The sequence below is a fragment of the Struthio camelus genome, chromosome 1 (assembly GCF_040807025.1).
Source record: "Struthio camelus isolate bStrCam1 chromosome 1, bStrCam1.hap1, whole genome shotgun sequence".
In the NCBI taxonomy this organism is placed as follows: Eukaryota; Metazoa; Chordata; class Aves; order Struthioniformes; family Struthionidae; genus Struthio; species Struthio camelus.
In genome coordinates, this window is record NC_090942.1 from 82,176,941 (window position 1) to 82,193,309 (window position 16,369).

General features: G+C 40.9%; 1 protein-coding gene across 1 annotated transcript; it reads left to right on the forward strand.

Annotated features, from left to right (window-relative positions):
* The first annotated feature begins 1,166 nt into the window (after positions 1-1,166).
* Positions 1,167-16,137, forward strand: KLHL42 (kelch like family member 42). The gene is made up of 3 exons (XM_009678798.2): positions 1,167-2,114; positions 9,661-9,854; positions 13,830-16,137. The coding sequence occupies exons 1-3, from the start codon at positions 1,231-1,233 to the stop codon at positions 14,279-14,281; spliced, it is 1,530 nt and encodes a 509-aa protein (XP_009677093.2). The 5' UTR covers positions 1,167-1,230; the 3' UTR covers positions 14,282-16,137.
* Positions 16,138-16,369: the final 232 nt, after the last annotated feature.

Sequence of the window (16,369 nt, forward strand, 5' to 3'; positions counted from 1 at the left end):
CTATAGCCTAATATTACACCGAGTGAAATAAGTATCTTTATAAAGATAAAAATATATAAAATATATTTTTAAAAACTAAAAAATATAAAATAACATTTATTTTAAGCTTAAGTTATAAAAATACATAGGATGGCAGACTTCCTCATCTTTCTTCTTTTCTCTAAAAAGAAAACAACATTATTTTGTGTTTCAAGAGTATAACGAAGGAGATGTCGCAAAACAGTCATTACATCCATGCAGCAAGCTGTTCAGTTATTAATTTCTTGCTTCCTCGCTCATGTCGAACAAAATCAGGGCCCAGCTACATTTACCACCCTCAGGAATAATGACATATATGTCCTATTTCAGGAACTTAATTTAAATAGAAAAGATAGAGTTGCAGGAAAGGAATACATATTTTGTGCCGAATGAGGAACTGGGACATTGGGAGACTTGTCCAGGAGGAATCAGGAAGGTCGTAGCGGAATTGTGCATCTTACTTGGCCTTTCTAAATCCTAGTGATGTGCTAGACTTGAAAGATGATCCATTTTGTTATTTTTTTTTAATAGATGCCACAGAATCTGGATGCCGTGGAATCGCTGCCGCTCCCGCGCTTCCTCCCTTTGTATGTATAAATATATGCACACATATTTTTTCCTGCCGCTTCGAGAACATTCCTGCCCGGCAGTATTTAGAAGTACATTTATGGCAAGAGGTTACAGCTGGCATGCGGGGTGATCCCAGTCCAATTCGGGGGGCAGGCGGTGGGGAATCGGTGCACCTTTTGCTTCCTTTCGCCCAGCAAAATCGAGCGCTTGGCTTTTTCTGCTGGTGGCCGACACACGCAAGAGCTTAAAAATCCCTCCCCAGCAAAGGCGCGGGCAGAGGGTGGCTTAGCCCCGAAGCATAGTTGGGAGCTGACTGTCCCGGGCCGTCAGCTGGGAGCTTCAACATTGCCTTTTTAGGGCTTTTTTCCCCCCTTCTTCTTCTTCTTCTTTTTTTTTTTTTTTTTTGTCCTTCCCTTCCCCTCCCCTTCCTTCCCCTCCCCTTCCCGGGGACGGAGCGGGGACGAGGCGGCGGCGCCTCCCCGCCCAGCCGCCGCGGGGGCCGGCGCGCCGCGGCCGCCGCCCGCCTCCTGCCGGCCCGGCGCTGCGCTGCGCGGCTCCGCCCGCGGCCGCGGGCCCGGCCAGAGGAGGAGCCTCGGCCCGGCAGCGACGGGCCCGGGCTGCAGGCAGGGGAGGGGGAGAGCCATGTCCCTGGCGGAGCGGCGGCAGCAGGAGGAAGAGGAGGGGGAAGGGGATGGGGCCGGCGCGGGGGAGGAGGTGGTGCAGATCCGGCTGGGGGACAAGTGCTACCCGGTGTGCAAGAGGAAGCTCATCGAGCAAAGCGACTACTTCCGCGCCCTGTACCGCTCGGGCATGCGGGAGGCAGGGCAAGGCCAGGAGGAGCAGCTGCTGCGTGGGGGGCTGAGCGCTCTGGGGCTGGAGCTGGTGCTGGACTTCATCAACACCTCCTGCCTGGCCAGGCTGGAGCAGGAGGAGGGGGGTGATGAGGAGCCCCCTTTGCTGGAGGAGCTGGTGGAGGCCGCTTCCTACCTGCAGGTCACTCCCTTGCTCCGCCTGCTCCTCTCCCAGGTGAGGCTGGGCAATTGCTTGGAGCTGCACCGCCTGGCTCAGGTCTACGGTCTCCAGGACTTGCACGATGCCTGTCTAGACTTCATGGCTGCCCATTACCATCAGGTGCTGCGGAGGCCTGATGCTCGGCCACATCTCCTTCTGCCCCATGCTCTCCAGCAACACTTGAGGGAGAGGCGGATGAAGGGCACTGCTACCCTTGTGGCCATCGGGGACTTCATGGGCGCCTCCTCCCTGGGCCTGCCTCCGGGCTGTCACCCTCAGGTGGAAGCTCCCTGGTCAATGCTGAGGTACGATGAGGAAGCCCAGAGGTGGCTGCCCCTAGCCAACAATATGCCCCCTGATCTGGTGAACGTCCGAGGCTATGGGTCGGCGATGCTGGACAACTACCTGTTCATTGTCGGGGGTTACCGGATCACCAGCCAGGAGATTTCGGCTGCCCATTGTTACAACCCTTGCCTAAACGAATGGAGTCAGCTGGCTTCAATGAACCAGAAGAGGTAACCTGTGCTCCCTGAAATACACGTGTCCATGTATATTGTCAAAATACAAGCTGTTGAGTCATGCGGTTACGAGAGGCGATTCAGGCCTGTCTTTGTGCCATGAGTCACCAGTGTGTGTTGCATCATGTGATGGGAAGGACTGCAGTGCTTGGCTGTATATGTTGGCAGTATGCCACCCGATAGGCCTGACAAAGCTAGTCCTTGCCGATAACAGTCATCCAACAGCACAGTGCGGTCTCTCTCTTGCTTAGTGACCTGTGCGTGACACAGGTAGTTGCTGTAGCAAGGCAATGGTAAGGAGGATGGGGCTCTGTTGCATAAATGCTTGTGAGTAAGGCCGTAGCTGCAGGAGAGCGCGAGCTACACGTCGGCTATGGAGGACCTGACTATGTTATTGCCCTCCACTATCCGTAATCGTTCACCTCAGTGTGGTGGGGGGCTCCTATTTTTAAGTTGTAGCATACAAGGAGGTTTGTGCAGCTAGTTTCTCCAGAAAGCTGCCTTTGCTGGAAATAGAAATTTGTATGAAGGTAACAAAGGTGGAAAGCAAAGATAAAATTCCCCTTTTAGTTTTTTTCATGGTGCGTTTTGACTCCATGGTGCTGTACGTGACAAGAAGGTTTACCGTTCTCAGTGGGAGCGTGCCACCTGTCAGAGCTAGAGATGGGTGAAAAACTTTAGTTGGAGCAGTTTTTCATTGGCTTGTACTTTCATAAACATCTGAATGTTCTGTAGGTCAGTGCAATATTCACCAGAAAAAAAAGTCGGGAAAAGATTGTGAGAAATTTCTCATTTTATGAGAGTATTTTGATCTGGTAGATATTCATCATTATGATCATTAATTTTTGTCCTATATCTTTTCGAATTGTTTGTTTGACATTTATGTTTGTGATAATATTCACAATCATTTATTATAGTTTATATCTGAAAGAATAACAGGGAGCAAGGCCTGAGGGCACCCCAAGAACAGATTCCCATCCTCCTGTCCAAGGCAGATTCACTCTGCCAAAATCAGCATGTTTCAGGATTATCAAAATGAAGCCTTTCACTTCATTGAAACAAAATGTTTCTGTTTATCCAGCATTAAGTTCTTCATTGTTTCCATTTTAGAAAAAGCCTATCAACTTTTATTTTCTCAATCTGACTCGGAACTAAATCAAATAAGGATGCTAGATTTCACCGTAGAATGGAAAAATCTCTTTTCCAACCAGTAAATTTAACATTCACCAAGCAGCAGAGACCCTAGCCCAGTCACTGTGCTGGGCATATATACTTTATGTAGTAAAACTGCAGTCTCTATTCCAGTAAGCTGCTTCAAAGCAGGGGTTTGACCGAAAGCTGTTTCTTTCCCACTCCACCCTTTTTTACTTCCTGTAGTTTTGTGAGAATTATTGCCTCTGTAATCAGTCATTGGAACTGATGAGAAACACAATGTCTGTCTGGTTTGTTGGAAGGGTTTTGAAGAATGAGTCTGCCATGAAATAGGTATTTAGATTTTTAAAGTACTTTCTCATACGTTGTAAATGCCTTTTTGCACACTAAGTTCTCAGAGCTTGAGCCTGTGAGCAGCCTTCATTGAGGTACCTTTGAGAACTGAGCCATTTTAGCAGGCCTTGAGCTTGCAGTCTTGGTGCATGAGCATGATTGAGAGCACATTGGCCTTAGTTTTGAAAGTGGCTGAAGGGGTCAGCCTGCACAGTGTCCCCTGTGGAAATAAATATTAGAATACCACATGGATCAAATTACGGGATCTACACCTTGGTTTGTATAATGTGCATAGCAAGAAAGGCGTTATTATATGTGATGATTCTGCAGCATGGCAAATGAGGGCTTGTTAAACTTCTACAAGGCTCTTTTTTCAACTTTCGACCTGGCTGTTCGAACTCTAGTCCAACCTTTTTTCCCCTACACTTTCCTTTTTTTCTAGGATGTATAATCGTATCAGAAATGAACAAATGGGCATCTTCTCCTTATATTTCTCCTTACACCTGTACTACCATACCAACTTGATCTTTAAGCCCGTCACAGGTGGCAGCAAGATACTTCTCAGCATAGAATTTCACAGTAGCAATTTATTGCACAAGAGTAATCTGCAAAGGGTTGTTTTTGGAATAATTTATATTCTTACATTTCATTGTAGTTATTGCAAGTCAAAAGGAATCCAGAACCTGCCTCTAGAGTAGAAGGTAGCAGCAGGTGAGTACGTAGCCCCTGGATAAGAAGCCAGGGACATTTTTGTCATGGAAGCTACGCTGACTCCTTCACAAAACATGTTGGTGACTTTAAGATCTTCATGGAGTCTCAGCTCTCAAGTTTTTCTTTTTCTTTCCTTTTTTCCCTTCTTTTTCTATTTGAAATAGCCTTTCCGCACTCTAATATCAGATTGACCAGTTTAACATTTTGTGCTCAGAATACAAGAAGTTATGGCCTATGCTTTAGGAGCCAAGAGCAGGTAGATTTTTAGAACCTAGGAGTTTACATTCAACAGGAGCAGCACTTTTTTATGCCTGGTCGGCTGTAGATGTACTGCAGTTACAGCTGCAGTTTGCTTAGCATTGTATTTTTAGTTTGTTGTGCTGTAGTCAGATAAGTAGGGCACTTGCTTAGTGTGCTGCTTGGGAAACAGAGTTCTATGACTCTCTGTCAAAAGAATTTGTGTCAGCTGGTATAATTACATCCCACGGATCAATTTTTATTTATGTTGAGGCAGGGTTCTAGCTCCCATTGAAGTTGGTTTGACTTCAACTGGTGTTTTAACGGTATCTAGATTTTGCCCATATGAATGGATGCATTTGCCAGTTGAGAAGGTTGAGGAATTATGGAAATAATTATGTTGAGTTGCTTCTAATGTAAGAAGTTATCTACCCTTAAAAACCTTGTAAATTCTATAATATTTGTATCTTTAATTATTTGCATTATTATAACGTAGAATCTCAGGTTGTTGGGATTCTCCGTACGTGCATGGAAGAAAGATTCTACTTCTAAGTAGAAGACGAAAGCCATCAGATCAATACTGAATAGTTAGTAGTCATTCCGATTCAAGTTACAGCTGTTAGTTTTCTTTCAAGTATAGAGGTCTTATTACCATAATTACAAATTTGTCCACGATAGGTAACTCCCATATTTTATTCTTGTGATACCTGTGTAAGCTTAAGAAAGCATTATGATTAGCAGTAGTATCTTATTCCCCTGTTTACGGATGCATAAGGTAGATGAAACAGTTTTCTCAGGATCAAATAGGGTGTTTGTGACTGATCCTGAAATCTGTCATCTTCTGAGGCTAAATCCGCTGCTGGTCACAAATATTTCCTAGATCGCTGATCTTTTCATTCGAAAGGTGCTGCTGTACTTGGAACTGTTCTGTCTCCACAGAACTACCTGGACCTTTTGAAGAAGCAGCTTGGTTTAAAAGTTGCCCAAGACCACTTTGGGCTTTGGGGACAGGAAGCTAGCAAGGAGCTTTGAGGACTGTTCAAGTTATATACTTGAATGCCTTTCCATAGTTTTATTTAAATTGATTCTATCAGTTGAAATTTGCCATTTAAAAATAATGTACTCATAGGATTTCTACTGCATGTGCCCATTCCAGCTGTATATTCCATTTTTATTTTCCCGCAGAACAGTCACAGTAGGTAAATATTCCAGGCTTGGAAGACTCTTGCAAGCCCCTGGCTGGGATTATACACATGCACGCGGAACAAGATTTTTGTGAGCAATCTGTGCCTGAACTGCTGCCGCTCTGGGGACTTTTGCAGGAGTATAAGAGGAGATATTCCTAGAGAACAGTAGTGGTTTAGGAGAACTACTCTTCCTCCATCTTTTTTTTTTTTTTCCACTCAGAATTCCTCTGTGTTAGGGGACAAGAGACTTTCCAATTTTCAGGTTAGAAATATTTATGTCACATTTATCACAAATGTATCACATTGCCAAAGCTAAAGATTGAGTGCAATGTGTCCTGCAGGCTCAAATAGGGAATGTGAAAAAGTTGTTCATACAAGAAGTGTAAAATGCTTTTGAATTGCCTTCATAACTGTGCTTTCATGATTCTTCATCTTTGTTGTAAACGCTCTGACTCTAGAAGAAAGAAGTGGTTGGATTTGTGGGGAACTTTGAGGTTAAATATGAATTATTGGGCAGGAACCACAGGATTGTTAGTCAAACCTTTCTGCCCTCTGGCAGGGTCAAGCCTACCTTGCAAATACACGTCAAACTTGTTCTTAAAGCCCTCTAGCGGTGTAGATTCTAACCTCCTTCCTTCCAAGTTGGCCTTCCAGGTGTTGCCCTGCTTAGCTGCCCTTCTGGTCAAAAAGTCCTCTCTAATATCTAATCTAACTTTTTCTTGTTACAGAATGATATCTGTCAGTGGACAAGAAGAATGCTTACTGTCCTCTCTATAACCATTTTTATAACGGTCTCTTACATATATATCATATGGCTGTTAATGCAGCCCAGAACAATGTGCTTTTTTTGCAAGATGTTGCATGTTGTCTTGCATTAAACTATGCACTCTGAGCCCCAGATGCTTTGTGCTTGTCTATTAGATTTTTCTTCCTTCCTGTATATGATGCTTTACACTTGTCATTATTGAATTTCACTGTGATAATTCTGGGCTGTTTTCACAATTTGTCAAACTTATTCTGAAATGGTGATCATGTTAAAAGAAAAGGTTTCAGTGGGTCTGCCTCAGCTGTAGAGCAGGTTCACCTGGCAGTCTTGGTAATCTATTTGTCCAGACTATGTTTGAACCATTTGCAAGACCTTCCCCCGCAACCCCAGGAAAAAGTTGTTTAAAAAAAAAAAAAAGAGGGGGGAAAAAAAGAAAAAAAGTTGCAATTTGAACTCTTGTAAAACCCCACAACTCCTTCTTGCTTGTGTTCCTGGGTTTCCTTTCAGAGGAAACAAGGTAACTTCAGAAGACATAGTTCACACCAGGCCTTGTCCCAGCAAGAAGGGTACACACTAGGCCTGGCATTTGGAAAGTACTTCTGATCCCTCAGATTTAGGTAGCTCATTGATGTGAGTGGAGTTGTATCACAATTGAATTTGACTAAGTCCAATTGTTTCCAAGCTGCAGTCCATGGAACACTTGCTAGTTGTGGAGAGCTGGCTGGCTGCTCCATATTTGCTTTCCTTGTTTCCAGCTGCTGTAACACATTGAAAGAGTGTACAAATACACTAAATATTTCCTAATGTCTGTTTTCCATATAAACACCTGCTGTTACTGTCATGGAAGGGAGAATGGCAGAAGTTTTTAATGACAGCACTGAGCACTTGTCCCAACTATTCATATAAAGTGTGCTAATGGCAACTTATGGCTACCTTTAAGTAAACTGAACCTTTTAGTTAATACATTCCATAAATCGGAGATGTGTGCACCACATGTCATCAATTTTAACCAGTGTTGAAAGTGGTTAAGTGACTCAACCAAGCAATGCAAATGTATGTGGCCTCCTTCTAGAATAATTGAAGTTGAAAGCTGTGCCATACTACATTCACTACATTGTTTTCCCTGTGCTTGCAAGAAGCTATTCTGTGATATGAAAGCTGTCAGGCAAAAATGGTATAAGTAACTTCCATGCAGATTAAAGAGTAAGAGAGGCTACAATTAATGGGTGACTAGAGAAGCAAGCGTGAGTTAGTAGACCTGATTTCTTGTGTATTATGACTCTGCATGCTTGTCTCATGAAGTTGTGTCCTCTGTGGCAGAGTTTTTACCGTACTTTAAAAGTGCCTTGAAGATCTTGGGGATAATGAACGCTTTCTGTGTGCAAATGAACTAATTTTATAAGCCAAAAATTCTGCACCACCTCCATCATAGCACAGATGCAGAGTTACAGGCTTTCTAACATATTTTTGATTTTAAAGGATTATTTAGAAAATGCATGTATTTATATTTGGCACTTTTGTCCCTCCACTTATTTATAGATTTTCTTTTTCAACATAACTATTAGAACAGGTACGTTTCTTTGAAAAATATAATGTTTTTGCAAGTAATTATTCTCACTTCATACCCACTCTTGGTTGCCGTGTTATTCTGGATTCTCTAAGATGGAAAACATAATTGCTGTAGAGAGGAGATGAACAGAGTGACCTAATCGTAAATGTCAGCAAAAAAATGAATAAAAAGCAATTAATTCCTTCAAAGGAGCATTTTAGTTTCCAGAGCTGTATCAGGATGACAAGAACAAAATGATTCCATCTGGAAACAAATTCTTTTTCCAAATATATTTAATAAAAAGAAATTGCAGGGCAGTCTGCTGTTAGGCGAAGTTCATTTTGTCCAGACAAAATCCTGCAAAAGTACTTAAGCGGTAATTTTTGAATCTTGGATCCATGCAGAGTGAAGTTCACTTTACTGCTTAGCAGGCTAACGCAACACTAAAGCATCACTTCAGTTTTACAGGCATAATGCAGTACCTCATTTGTCTTTGTGCTTATCTGTTGCAATGACTTTCACACATTTAGTTAATTGAGATACTACTTGGTAAAATATCATGGATTTGGGTTGAACTGAAGAGTATGAAAAGAACAGTTTTACTAGGCAATGAGCTAGACTTACTTGTAAGACTGTTTCTCAGGAGAGGAAGGGCTGATCTTTCATGAGACCCGTTTCCATAGCTGGAAGGAATCAATGAGCCTATAAACTCTCCAACTTGAAGCCCTCGCAGTTTGATCCTACAGGCTTGCACCTTTAATATCCACAGACCATTTACAGCTACAAGAGTACCGCTAATACTCGTTGACACATTCATGGATCTCCTTCCCCCTCACTTCCCAGATCCCTTTCAAGACATTTCTTCATTTGCTTCTGAATTATCTCTACCTGTATTATCTTAAAAGTACAAGATGTAAGGCTGCTTGTGCTTCAGTCATTAGAAAGTTACCCTTTGTCACATGTGAAGTACAACAGCATAATGGAATAGACTTAAGAGGGAAAAGAATGGGGCATTGCCTATGAAGCAGAGTGTATTTTATTCAACTATGGGTGGGGGAACATTCTTTTACAAATAGATCTTACTTCAATGGGATGGAGGGTGTATTTAGTAGTTTAAATTAATGCTGCATAAGAGACAAGTTTCTTTTTTTTCCTCTCTTTTGCAGAACATGATTCAATGTGTACCACTTTAAATTTCTGTTTATTAGGGTTATTAAAGAGACTAATTCTACAGATTAAGACCAGTGCCTCAAGGCATTTTACTAAAAGCCTAGTAAAAACGAGATATCCACTGAACGCATTAGTTGACTAAACAGCTAGAAATCAAATTGTGATAGACTGAAATCCAAAATAAAATATTAATCTGTCTCGGCATCATTAACTTCTAGAATGTCACCAGTACATTCTGTGGACACAGGCACTGTCAGAAACAATTACAGTGTGTTTTGGACCTGCACTGAACTGTTCAGGTGCGGTAATATATAAAGCGATGGAATATGTTGAATGTGATGATGAATATGCTGGAGCCTGGATAGGAAGAACTTTTTTTCCTGTATTTTTTTGTATCTCTGTTTAACCTATTTCAATGCTGCAATCTGTGTCTTTCAGGTCCAACTTTAAGCTTCTGGCTGTAAACGGAAAGCTCTATGCCATCGGTGGTCAATCCCTTTCCAATGTGGAGTGTTATAATCCAGAACACGACTGGTGGAATTTCGTAGCATCCATGCCAAACCCTCTCGCAGAATTCTCAGCTTGTGAGTGCAAGGGCAAGATCTATGTTATCGGAGGATACACGACACGAGGTACAGAGCTTCTCAGTTCTTCTTTTTAACCTGATTGCTTCTAAGGAGCAGATCATGTTCTTTTCTTTTTCAGGAAACCTTTTAAACTGATGTAGGAAGCTGTATAAATACTCATTGCAGTAAGTAGAAATAAATCACTCTTGGAAAGTAGTTGACAAACTACATCAAAAATCTGCTCTGTCATACAGACATCAGATTATTATTTTAAGGATCTATTGCTAGGGTTTCCAGTCATGGCTGACAAATATATGCACTTTGAAACTAAATGTTTGGACTGTTATTTACCATCTATCTGATTAGCCTGTGGATCTGGGGTACTGTTCTTCTGAGGGAAGCCATCCTTCTGGAGTTCTTCGGCATGCAGTTGAGCCTTCCTCTTTTTAAATTTGGGTCATAAAATAGAAATAGAAGTCTCAACAGATGCAATTTTGTTTACCTTTTTAAATACTTGTTTTAGAATGGCAGAAGGAAAGATATTAAGAAAATATCTGCCCACATTACTATTTCTAATATATTAATATATGTCATAGCCTCTTTACTATAGCGTTTCAACGCTTCACAGGCAGACTGGAGCTATAGGTAAGATTTTCAGTATTAAAATAACTTAATGCAATTAAAGCTTAAGCAGGAGCCAACATTTTTAACTTACTACTTTTTTGCACGTTGTTTTCTGAGGGACCGTACAAGTAGGAAGAACTCAAAGTTGCACTTCCTCCTGACACTTTTTCTGTATCCAGTGGAAAAGCAAGCCACTTAAAAAAAGTTCACATTTGTTCATTCCTTAAATACATAGTGCCGTTCTTTGGGTGTAATACAATTTTTTCAGAGGAGTAGAAGTCAATTTTTTTTTTCATGTCAAATGTTTAGTATTTACTAGGTTCTCCTAAATTAAAGTTCCTGTGCCTAAGTCTTTACCCACTTCATTTGACCACAGTCATTTGAAAAATTTGATGTTTTCCAAGTGGAGGGTAAAATGTAGTGTTTTCCAAGTGAGGGAGACCATTCATGATTTAGCTTTTGCAACGGGTATTGCAACCAAAGCTAAACCGACATTAGAGCAAGCTGTCCTTTTCAGTGTCAGAGTTTGTAGAGATGCATTTCAACCCCTTGTGGTTCTTGTAGTAATGATAACCTTCGTCCAGCCTGTTCTGACCCAGACCCTGGTGACCTCCCTGAAGTAAACAAAAGATATCACCAGAGTGCCTGTCTCCACACTGTAGTGTGCTCTGCAGTCCTGTTCCTCTCGTCATCCCCACTAAAGGACCTGTGAGGTGTATCATGCTCCCTGGTGTCCTATATGGTCAGGTGGAATAGGACTGAAGGGTGTCTAGCACAGGACACTTACTGTGAAGTCCAAAGGGAAGCATCCTTTGAGACAGGAGAGGAGACTGAAACACACGGTGATGGGAAGACCCGTTGCTTCTAAGAGCAAAGTTGTGGGGTTTTTTTGTTTGGTTAGGTTTTTTTGTCATTTTTATCGAGAGAGAGAGAAGAGGTAAGAAGAAAAAACTCTGACTTAGTTAACAGTGCTACAGGATTACAGGAGTGCCAGCTTTTCTTTTCACTTCCCTTCAACTTCGCAACTTGTTTTGCTGATGCTTGTGCTGTTCTTTCTTCAGGTTGCTTCCTCCTGGTGTCGTAGGTAGGAAGATCAGCATGCTAATCCCTTAAAGTTCAGTAACAAAGCATATATTGTCAGGATTGCTGCTGTGTGTCAAGCTCCTTGTCTGGTACTCGCTGCATGTAGTAAGAGAGTCAGTGAGTTATCTTGCCTTTTCCACTTGTTAGGGGATTGCCACTGAAATTCAGGCCACTGTTTCAAGAGGTGCTTTTTAAAAGTCTATGTTTAATGGAAGCAAGGTAGTAAAACAGTATAAAAAAAAAGAGCAGTAGGTGAAAGCTAGCACATTTAAGCTTATGTTTAAGTCCAAGTCCATTCAGGACAACAGTCAGGCCTGTTCCTGTTACAAGTAAAGATCCTTTCCTGAACCAAGGCCTAGAATCCATTTTTCTATGACACCTTGCCTTAGGATAGCTATCAGACTCAGAAACCAGAATTACTGAAATTACATTGGTGATTCAGATTCCAAGTCATGTAGATGTTGGAGCGTCTCACATCTAACTAGCTGAGACACAATGAGGCTCATTTGCTTTTTCACTCTGTTCACCTAATAAAACAAATGCAGCAATCAATATATATTTTTATGTAGCGTTTCTACATATACCTCAGTAAGTGTGTGATTTTTGGTAGGTTTTTCTGAAATTTTTTTTAATCTGTGTGCATCTTTCTTCTGAGACTGCACTTTTCAAAAGATGGCAAGATCTGAAATTTCCCATTGTAAATTATAACGACCCTTCTTGAATAAAGACCCTCCTTCTAAATTAGGATTTTAGCTGTGAACCAGCAGCATCTATCCTGAGTAATAAAAGCTCCATGTCAGGAACTAAAATGTGTATGTTTTGTATTAGTTTTTTCTTCTATGAAAATAAGAGACCTAGGCTCTGGATTGAGTAAACTAGGGCCATATCACAATAGGCTTCCATTTCATATGATCCTTCTCAAACCATAGCACCTTTTTCCTTGGGAAGATTATTGCTATGGATAGATGTAGAAACTTAACTGGTGGAAATGTGTCCCCCCCTCCCCCCCCCCATGGGTCAGAGAATGATCCATTTTTTTAAATAAAGAGATCATCCACAAGTAAAGCTTTGGTCAGCAGTTTCATATAGCACTGCTATGACGTTTTTCCTCTTTTTTTATTTATTTAATGGGAGTCACGTGTTCAAGAAGACAACACAAAATAGTGAACAATGACTAATAGTCACCACTGGCTGTGCAAATGCTATAGCAGCATGTTCCTAACCATGCTGCTAATGCACTCCATTTGTGACAAACCTGTTATGTTTATGGCTATTTATGCCTGTGCCCTTACATAACTTTGCCAGTATATCACCATCTGCTGTTCTACTTGTGAGCTCATCTGGAGTCCGTCATATAGACTAAACCTGTAATAAGGACCAGGTTTTATTAAAAGACCAAGCTGGAGTCTGCAAGCGTGTTATCGCGTGTCATTTGAGCTTGGATGTAATCTCTGGTCTCCAGAGGTTGAAACTGAATTTACTAGCTAACTTGGGCCCTGTGCATTCTGTGCTAATTTAACGAAGCCTTGATACAGGACATAGCTAGGGCCTCCTCTGTACCGTATATCAGGGAGGTACTGTAAAAATTTCATAGAACAACAATATTATAAGTGGATGCATCCACTGAGTTGTGACTGAAGTATTGATTAGGCCTCTGCCTTTCTCTATCCTTTTTCTGACGTTGGAGCGTAGAGTTCCTGGTTCTTAAAGGATTTTGACAACATGTGTATTTCTCTCTTTATGAGGTACTGAAAATGTGCCCTTAGGTCATCCACACCACTTGCTGAAATGTAACAAGCTTTATGAATTTTATACATAAAACTTTGATTTGTGGAGTGAAATGCAAAGTATTAAGTTAGAGCTGGAATGATAAATCATCACCTGACAACCCTTAGTGAAACATACTATGTCTGTGATAATTTGATTCATCTGTAATCACTGGTGGAGAGCAGAATATTGCTCCATTTCCTTTTTCATAAGAAATTCTTAAGTATCAGTCAAAAACAAAACTAAAAGAGGAAGTAAACAGGTAGGGATTATTCAGCTGAAATCCCCATTCCCAGACTATTTGCATCATGTAATCGAAGTGCCAGAAGCAGCTTAATGTTTCCCTCTGCAATGGAAAAGAATGTTCAGGTTTTATTGTCAAGGGGAAAGACTTGCAGTTCTCAATAATCAGAATTTCTTCCCTGTTTTGCTACACCATTGTGCTGTGGAGTGACGTGTTGGCAGTCTGTAATATTGGCTCATACGGTATTCAAGGAGGAAGAATCCTCCCCCGTGAATACATTCTAATCCATTTATTTATTTATAAATCTCTCTCCTTTATTTCAGACAGGAATATGAACATTTTGCAGTACTGTCCCACTTCTGATTCCTGGACTAACTTTGAACTGTGTGATGTCCATGTTCGCAAACAACAGATGCTCTCTGTTGAAGAAACTATATACCTGGTAGGAGGTTGTATTCATGAACTTGGACCAAACCAAAAATCCAGCCAAAGTGAGGACGTGTTAACTGTGCAGTCTTACAACATTGCTACCAAAGAATGGCTCTTCCTCAAAGAGAACACATCAAAATCAGGTCTTAACTTGACTTGCACTCTCCACAATGATGGAGTTTATATAATGAGTAGGGATATTACATTATTTACAAGCTTGGAGCACCGGGTTTTTCTTAAGTATAATATATTTACGGACAGTTGGGAGTCACTAAGACGCTTTCCAGCCTTTGGACAAAACATGCTAATCTGTTCTATGTATTTGCCTGATGTGCGAGAAGTGTAACTGCATCAGGTTTTTCTTCTCAGGTCATTAATCATTCTTGTAAGAAATATTGCTCCCTCTAAATAACTCCAGTTTCAGAATGTAATGTGGTTGCATAATGTAGGCATTAAACTATAGATTCTGTTCTTCAAAATATTGCAAAATCAAGTATCAAGAGAAATGCTTCCAGAACCATTTTTAAGGTTACAATCTAAAAATGTTATTGTTTTGGATTTAAAAGTCAACAAGAATTGTTTGCAATCTAAATATAACGTTATTGTGTTGGTAATTGATCATGGACTTCCAAAAGCAAAACTGATCAGTCTAGTTTTATTCTCCATGTTAATAGACGGTTTAGAAGATAAATAAGGAGTATGCATGGTGAAAGTGAAAATAGTTTAATAGCGTAAATAATGATACATCTAAGAGAAACCACAAAGGGCATGAATTATTCTAAGACACAGTTTTTACTCAAACCGTGTCCTGTTAAATGCACAATATTTAAGATTGTTTATACTCTTATAATATTATATATCTCTTCTACAGGAACAGGTGAGATTTTCAGAGATGTCAGCAATTGGGGTACCACTGAGAAACATGAAATTCTGCTGAATTATTTGTGATGAAATGCTTTGGCAGGGGTTGGGAAGATTTGCCTGGAGGTTGAAGGTTGCTGGTTGGGTATTAGCTGATCCTTTAATGGAAATTGGTAGCATTTATTCCTGCCACTAGCGTAGAACTAAAAAGACTGTAAAATCAGATGGGAAGGTTTGCTGATCTTCAGAAGGGTTTTGTGTTTTAGTTAGTTGTCCTGTTAGAGAAAAAAGGAAGCAGATGTTGGCAACAAGATGTGTGTTAGGAAACTATGTGTGAACCACCACCGCGGCTGCATAGGCAAGCTCTGCACCAAGCACATCCAGCTTGATAATAGTCATCTGGGACAAAACAGAAGACAGGATCACTTAGTGTTTAAGGAACACAGCTGGGATGCTGGTTCTACACCAGCAGTTTCTCCACGTGAGAAAGTAGAGATTTAATTCTCCCTAACAGGCTCTTAATACACATAGATGCCTTTTTTAACCGGGGATTCAGAAATCTGAATGTACATGTTAGTGTTCATTCTTTTGGAAACATAATGCCCTGAGCAGCTGCTGTATTATGACAACAGCATAAGACCAAGCAATGACACTTCTGCCATGAAAAAGCAAGGTTACTTTCATAAGATTCTTAAGTGATGTATTTCTTAAATGTTTAATTTCAGAAGTGTCTTAGAGTAAATGTTAGCAGTGTGCCTCTGTCTGATGATAAATTAATCCCAGTCACATTGTGTTACTTGCTTCCGTTCATTTCTTTTCAGTACCAGATTCAGTACTCTGCAGTCATCCAAAACTCACCTCAGACTGGTATTGGTAGAGAGACTCTCATCTGAGTTGCAGCCTTCCCTTGTGTAGCAAATCAGCTGTGAAGAGCTGTCACTCACAGATTTGCAGACTGATATATCTAACCAATTCCTTTAAACTCAGTAATTTCTTAGTGCAGGTGGAAATGCAAAAACTATGACATGGTGTTTTAGGTATGATCATTCTTTTCACAAGAACCCCTTCCACACTGGGTTTATGTATGTGTTGGTTTCAGCTTCCTGTGATCAAATGACTGATGTGAAAATCTGGAGGATGTGTGCAAATGTAGAAGGGAAAGATAGCTCAGACTGTAAATAACAGGTGTGGTTTTGGGACCCTTACGTCAATCATCGGTACTGACACCTTCTACAATCAGAGATCAAAACAGTTGTTGAATTCAGAGGTAGTACCAGGCTGTAGTAATGCTAAGTTGACTGTATTACAACAAGCTGAAATAAATATTAAATTAAAAAAATACTTATGGAGAAGTGTGCAGTGTGGGTGGTCTTCCACACCTCAGGAAAAAAAAACTTGTAATGACTGTCCCATGCCTTTCTCATTTTCTTACCATTACTGTAATGTTTCATGTAAGGCACTCTTGAGCAGCTTGTGGGCAAGGAAGACTGGTTGAGACTCCCCAGCAGTGAGTATTTTAAAAATTGCTTCTTATCTAATGGAAATTTTTTTCGCTGATCCAATGTGCTCTTTT

Excerpts from the sequence above, each read along its gene's own strand:
- KLHL42 (XM_009678798.2), top strand. The coding sequence starts at position 1,231 with ATGTCCCTGGCGGAGCGGCGGCAGCAGGAGGAAGAGGAGGGGGAAGGG. Across the intron at positions 2,115-9,660 it reads GCTTCAATGAACCAGAAGAG|GTCCAACTTTAAGCTTCTGG; the intron begins GTAACCTGTGCT and ends TGTGTCTTTCAG. Across the intron at positions 9,855-13,829 it reads CGGAGGATACACGACACGAG|ACAGGAATATGAACATTTTG; the intron begins GTACAGAGCTTC and ends CCTTTATTTCAG.